The following is a 15,180-nucleotide window of genomic DNA, read 5'->3' as shown; positions in this document are numbered from 1 at the left end:
CTCTTGTAGGTACCAACTCATTATCCGCATTCTTGACTACGGTGATGCCGGATCTCTTTGGTACCACTTGAACAGGGCTCACCCACTTGCTATCAGAGATTGGATAGATTATCCCCACATCTAGGAGCTTAAGAACTTCCTTCTTCACGACTTCCATCATTGGAGGATTCAATCGTCTTTGAGCTTCCCTTGAAGGTTTTGAATCCTCCTCAAGGTGAATGTGATGCATGCACATGGATGGACTAATCCCCTTAATGTCTGCAATGCTCCAAACTATGGCTTTCATGTGCTCTCTAAGAACTCGGACAAGCTTTGCCTCCTCATGTGCCGAAAGGTTAGAAGCAATAATAACCTGCAATGTCTCATTATCTCCCAAATAAGCATACTTGAGATGATCCGGCAATGGTTTAAGCTCTAATTTGGGTGCCTGAATCACAGAAGGTACAAGTTTTGCATCTGAAACTGGAAGGGAAATAAAGTTAGGAGGCTTACCTTGTACTTGAGGGCGTGCCTCAAGTGCAGCGACTGTTTCCATGAGCTCATGGTTCCAAACTACATCGTTGGAGACCCTTGGATTGGTGTCTTTCCCCTGCATTTGTCTAGTTGAAGTATCACCTTCGACTTGTTGAAAATCGTTTTGCTCCAATTCCAATTCTAATGTGCTCTTGAGTTTATCCTCCCCCACACTTGCATTAAAGGTATCCTGCACAAGATAATCAAAGGCATCTATGGAAAAACAAGTATGACCATCATTCGGATACCTCATGGCCTCAAAGATGTAGAAGCATATAATGTCGCCATCAAATTCCATTGTTAAGGTCCCCTCATAGACATCAATCTTTGTTCGTGCAGTTCTCATGAATGGGCGACCAAGAATGAGAGGAAGGTCATATGGCATAGGCTCAGGCTCCATCTCCAAGACAAAGAAATCTGCTGGAAAGATCAACTCTCCCACTTGCACCAAGACATCTTCAACTATGCCCTTAGGAAAGGCTATAGAACGATCCGCTAGTTGAATGGTGACTTGAGTATCCTTGAGCTCACCTAACTTAAGAGTTTGATACACAGTATAGGGCATTAGATTAATAGAAGCTCCTAAATCAAGTAAAGCTTTTTTCAAACCTGCGTTCCCCAATTGTGCAAGGGTTGGTGAATCTTCCAAGATCCTTCAGCTTAGGAAGAAATTTTCTCAAAAGTACCGCTAAGACTTCCTTACTAAGGGCCACGGTTTCCTTATCTTTATACCTCCTCTTGTTGGTACACAACTCCTTGAGAAACTTAGCGTATTTGGGCACTTGTTTGATGGCATCCAAAAGAGGGATGTTCACTTGGACTTTCCGAAAGGTTTCCAAGATGTCTTTCTCATGTTGCTCCTGCTTTGAGTTCATGAACCTGCGAGGACAAGGGATACAAGAAGACATAGGGATAGAAGCATCATTGTTAGCCTTAAAAGAATTCAAAGAAGGGTTAGGAGTGCCCCGATTTTCGACTTGCTGACTAATTTCCTTCGAATGGTCAAAATCTGAATTTTCTGTGACGACTGGTCGGCAGGTTTCGCCGACTGGTCGGTGAGCTTCTGACCCCGGAACACAAAACCCGTCGACCGGTTGGCGAGTTTCGCCGACTGGTCGGTGGATTACCAAATTTTGATTTTTGATATTTTCAGCTTCGTTTTTGGATTCTTTTTCTTCCTCCAAAGCTTCTTGAGACTTCTCTATGGTTCTTATTGGTTCCTCCAATTGCTTTCCACTTCTCAAAGTCATGGCATGGAGCTCCGCAACACTCTCACCCTTAGGATTAGGCACAGTTGTGCTTGGAAGAGTGCCGGGAGGCCTATTTTGCATATTACTTGCAAGTTGCCCAACTTGTCTCTCTAAGTTCTTGATTGATTGCCCTTGCTCCTTAAATTGAGCCTTGGTCTCTTGCATGAATGTAGAGGTATGAAGTGCCATGTCCTTGAGCATATCCTCCAATGATTTGCTTGAAGCTTGTTGAGGCGGAGCTTGTTGATATGCTTGTTGTCTAGGGGCTTGGAAACCAGGTGGCGTGTTATAGACACCTTGAGTAGGCTGAACCACATTATCATTGTTGTTCCAATGGAAGTTAGGGTGATCCTTCCATCCAGGATTGTATGTGTTCGAGTAGGGGTCATACTTTTGCCTTGGTTGCCCCACAAAGTTTACCTGTTCCTCAGACAAAGTAGACATAGGACACCTATCAGTAGTATGGTCAGAATATGAACAAATAGAGCATACCTAAGGTGATGCCTTAGACCCATTGCTCATGACATTTACTAACATATCGAGTTTTCTCTCCAAGGCTACCATCTGATTTTGTATCCCATTCTTAGTGTCAAGCTCATAAACTCCACGACCTCTTGCTGGCTTATCCCTTACGTGGAACTGCCGATTATTATCCGCCAAGTCTTCAATGAGATCATATGCTTGCCGGCCAGTCTTATCCATGAATGTCCCTCCACAGGCCGAGTCCACGCTACCCCTATTGACCGTATCCAAACCATCATAGAAATATTGAACCAAGTCATCCAAAGCAAAATTATGATGGGGGCACTTCCTCTGCAGCTCTTTAAATTCCTCCCATGCCCCATATAGAGTATCTCCATCCTTCTGACAAAAATTTTGTATTTCTCTTCTCAGCTTCCTTGTCAGTTGGGCCGGAAAGTACTGCTTGAGGAACTTCTTGACCATTTCATCCCAACATGTTATGATACCTGCAGGTAGAGAGTATAGCCAACGCTTAGCATCATCTTTTAATGAAAATGGGAAAAGAAGTAACCTGAGGCCTTCAGGAGGCAGATGCTGAATGGTCTGCAATTTGCATATGTCCAAGAATTCCCTAATGTGAACATTAGGGTCCTCAGATGGGGATCCCATATATTTGGGCAACGAGTTAATCAACTGCACAGGAATGGAATAGGCATGATTGCCGTCCGGTGTATAATCAATGCATGAAGGAGATTCAGAAGCTGTTGGGACAAAGGCATCCTTCAGTGGTCTTGCTCCAGCCATCTCAACTTTGGGGGGTTCCTCGAATAGTTCCTCTTCGTCTTCTTGCACCGAATGCACAGGTGAATGTGAAGGTGTGTACTTCTCTCGGTCCTCCTCTCCTTGTGAAGATGTAAAACCCGTCGTTGGGCCGTCAATTGGCAAACACATTTCCTTTGTTTGCTTCCTATTCGACCTGCAGGTGTGTTCTATCTCAGAATCCAAAGGAATGATTTTGCCTTGTGAAGTTTTCCGAGTAAGCATATACCTGAAAAGAAAGATAAAAAGATAAGAAAACTAAAAATTAAAAGAAAGAAAAACAATTAGAACTAAAAAGTCCCCGGCAACGGCGCCAAAAATTGATCGGTTATTTTTATGCCAACAATTTTCCTACTACCGATTTGAATGTCAATTGTAGAATAAGGAAGTAAGGTCTCCCGCAGAGGACTTATGGAACTAATTGTAAGACTTTCCGAGTTTAGGAGTTGATTGTGAAATTTGTAAAGACAATTGAAAGTAAATAACAAATAATGAAGTTGCTTAAGATTGAGAATCAATAGAGAAGCAGAAGTCAGGGAATGTATCCACCACCAAACAATCAAGTATGCAAACCATGTTTAACCTAGACTTATTTACCTAAGGATGAAGATGCTCAAGTTAACCCAACGCCTGAATCAACCTATTATTTTTCCTTACTTGTATGCTAGGTGAGAAACGCTCTACACCTAACCTATTTCCTAAAATGCAACCTAGGTTGACGCAACTCTATATTTAAGACATAGAAATCATTAAGATTAAGAAAAACGAGACATCACAAGACATCATGAGTACGACGCGTCTCAATTAATCTAGGAACCTAATCACTCGCCTTATAGACGATTTACTACTCCAGAACTTTCAACGGAACCTTCTTAAAAGGAACAGGCAATGATCATTCATAGCAATAGAATCCTAAACATGCAATCTATGTTGGCCACCAAAGAAATCACATAAAGAAATCATCGATGTAAAAATAGTGATTAAGTTCTCATCCATTGAATAAACAAAAACTAATTAAATGTCATAGCATGGCATACAATCCTGATTGGGGCTTCAACATGCCCTAACTACTTAGAATTTAGTTGCACATGGTCTGAATTGGAAGCACAAAAGAATCCATAAGCAAAGTAAAACAGAAAAACCCTAAAAATCAAGTTGGAAAAGTCGTCTGCCGACTGGTCGACGGGATCTGCCGACTGGTCGGTGGATGGCTGATCTGCTTTCTTCTGCTCGGGTTTCCTGCTTGATTCTCGCGTGTAAGAGTCTTTTCGTTAGCTTTTCTAGCCTTTTTATAGTGCTCTTGAGTCCTCCTTCATTCCTTTTTGGTTTGAGAGTCCTTAAAGTGTAGAGAAAATCAACTTCTTAATTCTCTGATTGTATTAGGATTTCTCCACATCACTTTGTTCAATGAGAATTCGACATGTCATCATCAATATCTCTGCGAATATCTCCATAATTTTCTGCAATATCTCCATGAATTGGGCTTCTCGTTCCGTCAAGGTCCTCTGCTTGGGCTAGGATTTCAAGCTTTTCTTTATTTGCGTATCTTTCCTCAATATTATCTTCCTTTTGTATATTTGCTCTGAAAAACCTAATAAACACAAAAGTAAATAAATAAAGAGAAAATAGAATAAACTAACAAAGATTAATATAGGGATTAACCATATACACGTCGCATAAAATGCACCTATCACAACCATTGCCAATCCTCCCGGTCTAGCAAACCCAAAGAGCCACATATAAGCCCTGGAAACATCACTCGTCTAGTAGCAGCGCAACCAAAGTCGACACTAATGTAGGCCACCGCCAGAAGATCTTTGGCTTGATCCGCCCAAATGGAAGTGGCTGGGGTCGAAAAGGTTTGTGCGGCTAAAGAGAAAACCTTTCTTCCCACCTACCCTCGTTGTATTTCAAACATCTAATTGGCACAATTTGGGTGTACATTGAAAGAAAATATTTGTTGGGTTTATCCAATACATCTTATAAAAATCGGGTATATATTAAAATTCTCAAAAAAAAAAATAATGTCGCTAAAATGATCTTATATGTAATTGACTCAAAAAATTTCTACATGATAAAACAGAAATGCCCTGTTTAAATAGATAATATTTTTATTTTCCAAGAAAAAAAAATTAATTGGTAATTTGTCATTAAAAGAGAAACCCTCATCGACCATGATCCTTATAGGTTTTCAATTAGGGTTCCCCGTGAAGCGAACATGGCTACGCATTGTGCAGCATCGCTTGCCAATGGGACGGTGGGTCCACTAGGATGGGCTGACCAGCCACCACCATCCCTAACCTTGGTTCTAAGAAATGACGGCCTCCTTGTCCCCCGGTGACGGAGATGTGAGCGGAGTTTGTACTTTGTACTTCTCTGGTTCTTTTGTGGGTTGTTTTCCTGTTCCTATCATCTGGACTGATTTTAGGTGGAGATGGACCTTTTCTTCTATGTTTGTATTTTCTTTGGCCTCTTAAGCCTTTGCTGGGCCGTTTGGGCTGTGTCCCTCAATGAAAGTTATTTCATTACCAAAAAAAAGAAAAAAAGTTCTCCCAAGTCTTGTACTGGATCCTTATTAGATTAGAACAAAGGAATGTGTTTTTTATTTACGTCTATATTAACGGTGCGCAAGACCAGCAAATATGTAACTTAACGTTACAGCCCGCCGCAAGATGTCACCTTCTTCCGATCTCCTCCGCCGTCCGTTCAACAAGCCACTACTTTCAAACCAGCAAAGGCGCAGAGATCTTTCTCTGAAGCAACAAGAGAAAAGCTGTGATTCTCAGCTCCACGCCCGTCGCGTAACCGCCGCACTCCTCTCCCTCCCTCCAGAACTTGGTGCCTCCTCGACGGAGTACTACTCCGACTCGTACCTTGGCGCCAAGGCCGCATCTAAGATTCTCAAAGGAGGCCTAGAGACTCGAAAGTGGTTCCAAAAGAAGCTCATGCGTCCCGAGTGGATGATCGACGTCCCTCATCGCTTGCCCCATGACTGGTTTGTATTAGCTTGGTTGTTTCGTACAACGGAACCACCGTTAGTAGGCGACGAAACGGCACCGTTGTTCATCATTTCCCGTCTGCTTTACCAGATGGTTGCTGCTGGACCAAAGGACAATCTTCCTGTTCTATACTAGACTGTATATTTCACGAGATGGACCAGACTTATTGTGTCATTGACATGTTGTGCTGGAGAGATTACTCTTTGTATGATTGCACGGCTGAGTTTAAATTTTTCTGGTTAAAGTCTAAGCTAGCCGAGACCCATGCTTGCGATCGCCATCCATCATATTATCATATGTATAGATTCAGCTTGGTTCCTTGGTATACCTGTGATCTCACTGCTCTACACACAACATATATATACCGGAGCGGTACCTTACGTAAAGGATAGTCTAATGTTTTATAACAAACATACGCATTATCAGCCCAGCATAACACCCTTGGCCTTATTTTGGAAGGATGAGAACTGTAGTAAATATTTTTTTGACATAGATAATGAGGGAAAGGTGCCATGCCATCAGTAGATAGTTTTGGAGCTGCAACGTGATGGAAAAGTGACCACATCTGATAATCCTCCCGTTGTATTTGGCTGCTTAGGTATGGACTTGATATAGAAGTTGGGAACATTGCAGCAGGATGTCTTCTTCGTTTTGCTATTGGTGATGGGGGATTGACCATTATGGATGGCAAGCTTGAGAAGGCGGATTTACATTACCTTGGCAAGTCCAACTAGGTACGTGCATTTGCAGATAGTTACTCCAAAATAATGTTTCAAACTATGGTTCGAGGATCTTCCCTGAAAGTTGATGATCTGATGGCAGCAATAATCAGTTCATCCGATGATGAAGCAAACGGAGTTGATGTTGAGATCATGTATGGTTAATGGTAATTAAACTTAGATTAATTGTGGTAATAATTTTGCCCTCATGTTGTTTAATGATGTATTTATTTTACTCGAGGCCAGGGTTTACAGAGGTGTGAAGCGATGTGGCTAATCGGTCCAGAGTTGAACAACAATGGCTAGAGGTAAGTTCTCTAAATTGCGCTAGCTGTGCACTTGTCGTGATACTGAAAATTATTTTGTTTCACCTCTTGCATCTAAATTATGAGACAAGCTAGTGTACTGGTGGGTATGAGATACCCTCATTTCAACTATTTGAACAAAAATTTACAAGTATTTGAACCAAAATTACAACATTGAGAACAAAAGTTACCATACTCATTTACACTATTTATATATAGTTAAACAAAAATTACAACATTGACAACGAATTTGTTCAAAAGCTTGTAAAAATGTCGTAAGAGGTGTAATTACCATTATTAGAACAAAGATTACAACATTGACAACGAATTTGTTCAAAAACTTGTAAAATGTTGTAAGAGGTGTAATTACCATTATTAGAACTAAGATTACACAAACTATGACTCAAATTACAACTTTCACAACAAAATTTGTTCTCACTTTTGTAAATGTGGGTATGAGATACCCACCACTACACTAGAATTTCCCCTAAATTATACGTATCTGTTTGTTCAAGATCATTTATAGTAGGAGAAAATGTTACAAACAGTACCCGAACTTCTTTCTCATGACTTAGATGATCAATTATAGAGTTTGAATTGAGTTTAATCATATAGAATTGGTTTTGATCTTTGTTTCTTACGTTCCACTTTTGTATATGTGTTTTTATATTTTCTTTCTTTTATTTATTTTAATTTTCAAAACTCTAATTCTTAAACCCCCCCTTTTATTTCGTTATTTTTAATTCTTTACTTGTTTTTACAATTACAGGTGTACCCTCAATCCTCGGTTAGAACGATCCCTATTTACCATATACTAACGATAACATTTTTTAGGGTTAATTATATGTTTGCTTTTAGCGTATCAGATCTCAGCCAGAGGGAGCTTACTTTCAGTGACATACTCGTATCAGTAGCATGGATGGATGTAGCCCAATGGCCAAGGCAAAACATAAGCAACTAACAAAATTGAAAACTCTCAGCACTGATGTGGTGGCAAACTATTGACAGGCCCACACTAGTAGTGCAATTATCCTCCCATGCTAACAGCATAAGCATGCCTGCAGTCAATTATTACGATAAAAAAGAAATATTTTCCATTTACCTAAATTAGAGTTATACTAACTCCATTTACCCAAACATCTTATAATTTACCTAACAAATTACATATTTTTGGCTTAATACCTAATTAAGTTTATTTTTTATTTTTTAAATTTATTTTTGAGACAATTTTGCCCTCTTTCCCTTTGTCACCTAGAGAGAGAGAGACTTCAGCGAACTCCGGCCGCCAGACTCCTGAATCCGGTCACCGGCGGCCGAAATCCGATCACCGACCATCAGAATCAGGCGACCGGTGACCTGTTTTATTACCCCTAATAAACTGTTTATTACCCCCAATAATACCCAATAAACTTTATTGCTCCCCTAATAAACTTTTTATTGCCCCCAAATAAAAATTTGTTGGGGGTTAATAAAAGTCTCTGGCGACCTCTTTGCGAACTTCCCGGCAACCTCCGGACCGATGACCGAAGTCCGACGTCCTATTTTACTGCCTCCCAATAAACTTTTTATTGGACCCCAATAAACTTTATTGCTCCCCAATAATACACAATAAACATTTTATCGCCCCTCAATAAACTTTATAAAAATTTATTGGGGGGGGGGTAATAAAAGTCTCCGGCGACCTCTTTGGAAACCTTCAGCGATCGGTGATAGGATTTCGACTGCCTATGATGGGAGTCCCGCGACGGGATTCTGGCGAGGTCTTCAATGTTTTTTTTAATTATTTAAAAGGCAAACTTGTCATTTTACATTTAAATTGGGTAAGTAGGCACACAAATCTTTTGGTGAAGTAAGTGGGCATTTATGGGGCCCAAATTGGGAAAATGATCAAGAGCCCATATAAGAAATTAATATAGTTAAAATATACATATATCATTTACATTAATAACAAATTACACACAACTACACAAGTGATATTTTGAAACTTTAATTAGTGATAAGACCACTTAATTTTTCTTGTGCAAATAAGGTCACTTGCTTCCACAAATTAATTCATTCCTGACAATTTTACCCTTCCACTTCAGAAAGCCAATTAATTTCATCATCTTTACGCCCTTACATCTCTCTCTCTCTCTCTCTCTCTCTCTCTCTCTCTCTCTCTCTCTCTCTCTCTCTCTCTCTCTCTCTCTCTCTCTCTCTCTCTCTCTCTCTCCACGACCACAGATTTTCACTTCTTTGGTCTCCGCCTCATATTCAATGACCACCGGCATGACGCTCTCCCCCCCATTCTTGCGACCACCACCTCCGATCTGATGAGATTCCAATCGATCCAAGCTTGCAAAACCTTGAAACGGCTCCGCCACGCCTGAAGACGACGACGACGAAGAAGAAGCTCCGATCGAAGCTACCTCACTGGAGTCGAACTCAGATCTCTCTGATTCTCTACTCATCTCATAAATCGAATGCTCGCAATGAGGCCTCTAGTTTCTCTTTGATTCGACCTCGTGCTCGTACTTCGGCGGTGAGATTTCGTGCGAGTCAAGCAGATTCTCAGTTGGATAGGAGAGTGAGATGAGGTCGAGTTTAAAGAAGATAAGCTTTAGTGAAACCGAAGCGCCGTCTCAGAAAGATACTCGATCGAGTTATAGAGGACAGGCGGTGAAGAAAGCGGCTGTAGGAGACAACGAAGTTGAGGTTTCATAGTTGTGGACGAACACGGTCAAACGCAAGCGAGTCCAAAGCTTGCGCCGCAGCAGCCGAGAAGCTTAAGTGGGCTGAGGTCGTGGATCTGGACGTTGATGTTTGACGGCCAGAAGCCTACAACCTCTGATCTCCGTTCTCTTACTCTGTAATTTGATTCGGTGAACTCTGGCATTGTTATCCTTGATCTCGTATTAACAAATCGTCAGATTAGTTCCTGTGATTGAAATTGTTTCAGTTTGATCTCTATTCGATCAATTAATTAATACTTGTTGCCTATATAATGTTGTAGATCCATTGTGGTTTTCTAGTTGGATTAGATCATAATTGTTGGACAAAATGAGAATTGCTGAAGTTTTTGTTAAGAAGGAAATGAAATTGGATCATAATTTTATGCCTCATTGTTCAATTTTGATGTAATGGTATTTATGCTTCTGATGGTGTTTTATTCTTATTCGTGTTTTTGTTTTTGTGGTTGAATTCTGGCAATATTTGTCTTGCACTTGCATCATTTCAGAAAGAGAGCAAGTGAAGCGGTTCTCAATGTTGGTGAGAGTAGCTATCAGTTTTGGTGAAAGTAGCATTTTGTTGTTGGTGAGAAGAGTTTTTTTATGTTGATGAGAGTATATTTTGTTATTGGTGAGAGTAGCTTTTGGTGGTGGTGATTTTAGCTTTTTGTGGTGGTGTAGTAGTTTTTGACGTTGGTGAGGGTAGCTTTTGTCAGTGGTGAAAGTAGTGTTTTGCGGTGGTAATAGTAGGTTTTTGAGTTGGTGAGAGTAGCTTTTGTTGATGATAAGAGTAGTTTTTGATACAAGAGTAGCTCTCTAATGTTATTGAGAGTAGCTCGTTGGTGTTGGTAACAGTAACTTTTGTTGTTGGTGAGAGTAGTTTTTGGTGTTGGTGAAAACAGCTCTTGCTGTTGGTGAAAGCAGCTTTTGCTGTTAGTGAGAGCAGTTTTCTGGTGTTGGTGAGAGTAGCATTTGTTGCTAGTAAGAGTAGCTTTTGGTATTGGTGACAGTAGTTTTTGTTGGTGGGGATAGTAGCTTTTCGTTTTGGGGAGTATAGGTTTTTTGGTAAGGAGTACCTTTTGTTATCTCGCTGGAGGTTGTCGGAAATCTCACCAAAGTAGCTTTTGTTGCTAGTGATAGTAGTTTTTGTTGTTAGTGATAGTAGCTTTTGTGACCTCACCGGAGGTTGCCGGAAATTCCATCAAAGTAGCTTTTGTTGCTAGCCACAGTAGCTTTTGGTCTTAGTGACAGTTGATTTTGACATTTTGTGGTCGCCGGAGTTGGCTGAAGACCTGTTGGAATTCGCCGGAAGCTAGCCGGAGACCCGCCGAAGTTGACTGGAGACCTCGCCGAAGAGGAGAGAGAGAATGATTGTTGACTTTGTACTCTAGTGGCATTTATGTAAATATGTTGGTTTTTAATATTCAAAATATAACACCCTATTAATCTAGTGAGCTAGTGGCCTTATGAGGGAAAAAAATAATTGGTGGCTTTATGGCTAAAAATACATTCAAAGATGCACTTATATGTAATCATCTCCAACATAGGACAAAAACGGCACCGTTCTACTCCTAGTTGGCTTTTTTTTTTTTTTTTTTTTTTTTGCGCTACTGATACAAGTTTATTTTCAAGATTTGAGTGTGACTGTGTAAAATACATATGGACTCCGTAGGGGTGGGCAAAATGGCCTAAAAAATGAGCTCCTACCGGCTGGTTCAGTCTATATTTTTTTATAAAAATTGACAAATCTGTAAGATTATTTGGACGTATCAATGTCAACTTAAAGAACAAGCAACTTGCTACTCTTGATTCAGAACAAGAAATCGGACTCGTCATTGATATTTCAATTAGGATTCCCAGTTTATTAAGGGAACAACATACATAATTGATCATACCTCACTGCATTAGGTTGTGTACATGAATCAGAAATGTTGTTCCTATTGCTAATTGGTATAGGAAACCTTTATGGGAAGGTACCTAGACTCGTTGGCCTATATGAGGAACCACTTGGTCCCTGCTCTAGCTGTCATTACCTGCATCTGAGAATACATTGCTCTGCCCATTAGAGAACTCTCACAACGATAGCTTAGAGGAGAATTAACCAAGTGCATCAAATCAAGAAGACCAACTTTGTCATCTTCCACCATGGCTGCAGCTCCAGGTATGTTTGTGTTCTTAAGTTCGAGTATAAGCATGCATATACACATATACTGTTATAAGTTCATTTACAAAATCTAGCCAATTCGGGTTCGAACAGTGTTAGACAAGGTTCGGTCTCAGTTCTAAATTTTAAAAAGAAAAAACTCGACGGGCTTAATTTTTAGCATGCGAGTTGCAACGATTATAGAAACAACATCATTGCTCTGCGTCAAAGTGGCGGCAGCAGTGGTAGTGGTGGCGGCTTTCAGGTCACAGCCCATCAACATGACAGCCTTAAACTCGGCCTCGAAGCAGAGAAACATGTGGATGATCTTCCTTATCTAGGCAATGGGCGAAAACAGATGCTGATGCAATTATGGAAGTGATTGGTGATTGGCGACGATGAGTTCTAGAAGGTCAAGAAAGTAATCGACAATGTGTTTCTAGAAATGTTTCAGATAAAAAAAAATTATTTTTTCTTTATTTTTTAGGCCTCATTTGGGATTGTTTTGCTTTTAAAAAAAAAAAAATCAGCTTTGGTTCAAAATTTTAGATTTGATTGTATTTAGTAAATAAATAAAAAGCAGCTTTAATTGAAAGTTATAGGTCACTCGCAGCAGATTTTAGAAGCAGCCTAAAGGTTGCTTTTAGAAATTGTTGCGGATCAAAACACACTCTGCAGTTGTTTTATGTACTGACAGCGCTTTTAAAAATATTATTTACCAAACACGAAACTGTTTTAATTCATAGCTGATTATTCTCACAATACAACAGCAGCAATTTTTTTTTTTAAAGTCACAGCAATCTCAAACTAGTCCTTAGGCCTATTTGTGCTTGAAAACCTGGAAAATCAGTCCAAAAAATTTCAATCTTGGTTTAATTCGGTCTCAACCTATGGATAACACGATTTGGACCCCGTCTGAAAAGTTCGAGCTCAGTCTCAACTCAGCAAATTTACATATGATCCCACCCTGTCCATGCCCAGTGTTGATTTGGAGTAACCTAACTTGAAGAGGTCAGTAATATAAAATATGGCTAATTTCATTTTACCTCTCTAATCTTTACACCTTAAATCAGTTGTGCCCCTGCAGTTATAATTACATCACATATACCCATGTACTCTTCAATTTAATAAATCTATCCAATTATTATTTTTCAGTTGATTATTTTATAAAATGAAAACATGACACTATTGGGCTTCCTTCTAGAATGGTAGTTCACTGACGCGGAATGCAAAAGTGTCTCGTAAGTGAAGAGAATTTCAAAATATCAACATAATGGTAGGGAAAAAGGTTAAGGTTTGGACAAAATTGATTGAAATTGGTAAGTACATGGGCACCCATGATGAAATTAAAAGTGCAGGGCACAAATGATCTAGAGTACAAAAGTTAGAAAGGTAAAATGAAAATTTTCCTATAAAATACCAACGTTCTAAAAATCTCTTTGGGCTGCTGCTTAAGCCCCGCCTAGGGGCTTAAAGGTGGTCAGCCGCCTCCTAGTGTAGGCGGCGCCTAGGCATGCCGGGTTTAAGAAAAATATTTAATAGAAAGCTTGGGCATAGCCTTAGTGGCGACAACTGATCCTATTCATCGAGGTTTCAGCCCATGACGGCCTGGGCCTAGTCTAGTCAATCACTAGACACTGAGAGAGGGTGAATCCGTCGACAGAGACTTGACCAGTGATAGCAGCGATAGTCAGAAATAGGAGCTTGTTTGGGCCCCAATACCTAAACTTTTAGGCCAGAAATTTCTCGACCCAGTTTTTGTTCAGTCTTTATTGCGGCAAATATCTGTTTTAGGTCCGACCTGAAAATTACGGTCAGGCTCCGGGCCTAATATAAAACGTGTTTGGCTTGGCATGTGTCCAACCCGGATCCATTGCTAACCGAACATAGCAGTAGTCTCTGATGTGGCTATTAGTCCAACTGGCTTCAAAAGTTGCTTGCGTGCCATCACAATCAGCTCTTCTTATCAAAAAGCAACCACTCTTGTCGACTTGATATCTCTCTCTTATTTCCCCAATTTTCATCTTTTTCTTTAGTCTCTCATTGAAATTAAGTTAAATGAAATTTGCAGGTGGAAGATGACATTGGCTTCCCTACGCAGATGCTTGATCCCTTATCTTTTCATAGTTTTGCCAAGTACTACTTCCTTTATATGCTATTCAACTTTTACCTGAGAAAACTAAGAATGTTTGGTTCTAACTAATTTCATTTGCCTATGCATTTGACATCAATCTATTGTTTTTACACATCCTATATATACAATTCTCACACACACACACGAACGCGCGTGCGCGCACACACACAAAGGCTCAACTCTTTATAGTCTATATCTCACACACATATGGTAGTGTGGGATCCTTTTTTTTTTTTGTCATTTTAAAGGATCGCTTATCTGACCAACTTTTTTTTATCACAAATTGAGATCTCAGCCGTTCAATTCTTAGCTCTATATAAGTAGATTACTTCTTTAAATTTTCAGCTAAGTTAATGATCGTTAAAGTATCGAACTAGATTAAATCAATGGATGAATCAAATTTGTCTAACCTGAATTGTTCATGCTTATAATTGTAAATCACAATTATAAATATCGTAACGATCATCAATTTTGGCAGAAAATTTGCAGAAGTGATCTCCTCATATAGACCTAAAAACTAAAGAGTTGAGATCTTAATGTGTGATCGAAAAGTTGGTCTAATAAATGATCTCTTAAAATGACAAAAAAAATGGATCCCTCATTATTAATTAAGTAAACTTTCTTCTTCTAAGATGGTTAAATTTTTGAACTACCCATATTGCCCTTCTTTAATAAAAATATTTAATATATATATAGGATAGTATGGTAAATTTAAAAAATAAAAAACAAAGTCTATAATCATTTGGTCTAGTGACACAAGTCTCCCCTTTATAAGTGGGAGGTTGTGGGGGTAGTCAACAAATATATTTGACCTTGCAATCAAAGCAATTAAAGGGAACTAATGGCTACAATAAATGCGGCTATTACTGTAGCAATAAATTCAACGATTAAGGTGACACTTAGTGTGGCAATCATGGCTGCCAATAAGTGATGGTTATTGCACGAGTATTGGTGTCGAAAAATTCCGTTGAGGAGTTTGACTCACCAATTAATGCGGACTGGAGCGGGAGCTGACCGAGAACAATCGAGAAGCTTCCCTTGAGCGTTGACCTGGATTTTGACCATCGGCTCGAGGAGAAAGGGGAGGGGAGGGATACCTGCAGAAAACCCTCTGATGCCTAAGTCAGT

The 15,180-nt window shown here is 39.7% G+C and overlaps 1 protein-coding gene, 1 non-coding gene and 1 pseudogene across 2 annotated transcripts; 2 read left to right on the top strand and 1 right to left on the bottom strand.

The window, feature by feature from the left end:
- Window positions 1-1,100: 1,100 nt before the first annotated feature.
- On the bottom strand, window positions 1,101-3,176 carry LOC112199095. The gene is made up of 2 exons (XM_024340151.1): window positions 2,299-3,176; window positions 1,101-2,214 (listed from the first exon to the last, which is right to left on the bottom strand). The coding sequence occupies exons 1-2, from the start codon at window positions 3,174-3,176 to the stop codon at window positions 1,101-1,103; spliced, it is 1,992 nt and encodes a 663-aa protein (XP_024195919.1).
- On the top strand, window positions 2,554-2,660 carry LOC112201278. The gene has a single exon (XR_002936717.1). It is a non-coding gene; the product is annotated as a small nucleolar RNA R71 (small nucleolar RNA).
- A 2,540-nt stretch (window positions 3,177-5,716) lies between the features above and the next one.
- LOC112199094 lies at window positions 5,717-6,927 on the top strand (annotated as a pseudogene).
- The last annotated feature ends 8,253 nt before the right edge of the window (window positions 6,928-15,180 follow it).

This window comes from Rosa chinensis, chromosome 4 (assembly GCF_002994745.2).
Source record: "Rosa chinensis cultivar Old Blush chromosome 4, RchiOBHm-V2, whole genome shotgun sequence".
NCBI classification, from domain to species: Eukaryota; Viridiplantae; Streptophyta; class Magnoliopsida; order Rosales; family Rosaceae; genus Rosa; species Rosa chinensis.
The sequence above is the reverse complement of the archived record's forward strand: the minus strand, read 5'-3'. Positions and strand labels throughout refer to the sequence as shown.

Bases quoted from the DNA above. Each gene is read 5' to 3' on its own strand.
- LOC112199095 (XM_024340151.1), bottom strand. From the start codon at position 3,176: ATGTGTTTGCCAATTGACGGCCCAACGACGGGTTTTACATCTTCACAA. The intron at 2,215-2,298 runs GTTAGTAAATGT...TACTACTGATAG, and splicing joins TTGGAGAGAAAACTCGATAT to GTGTCCTATGTCTACTTTGT.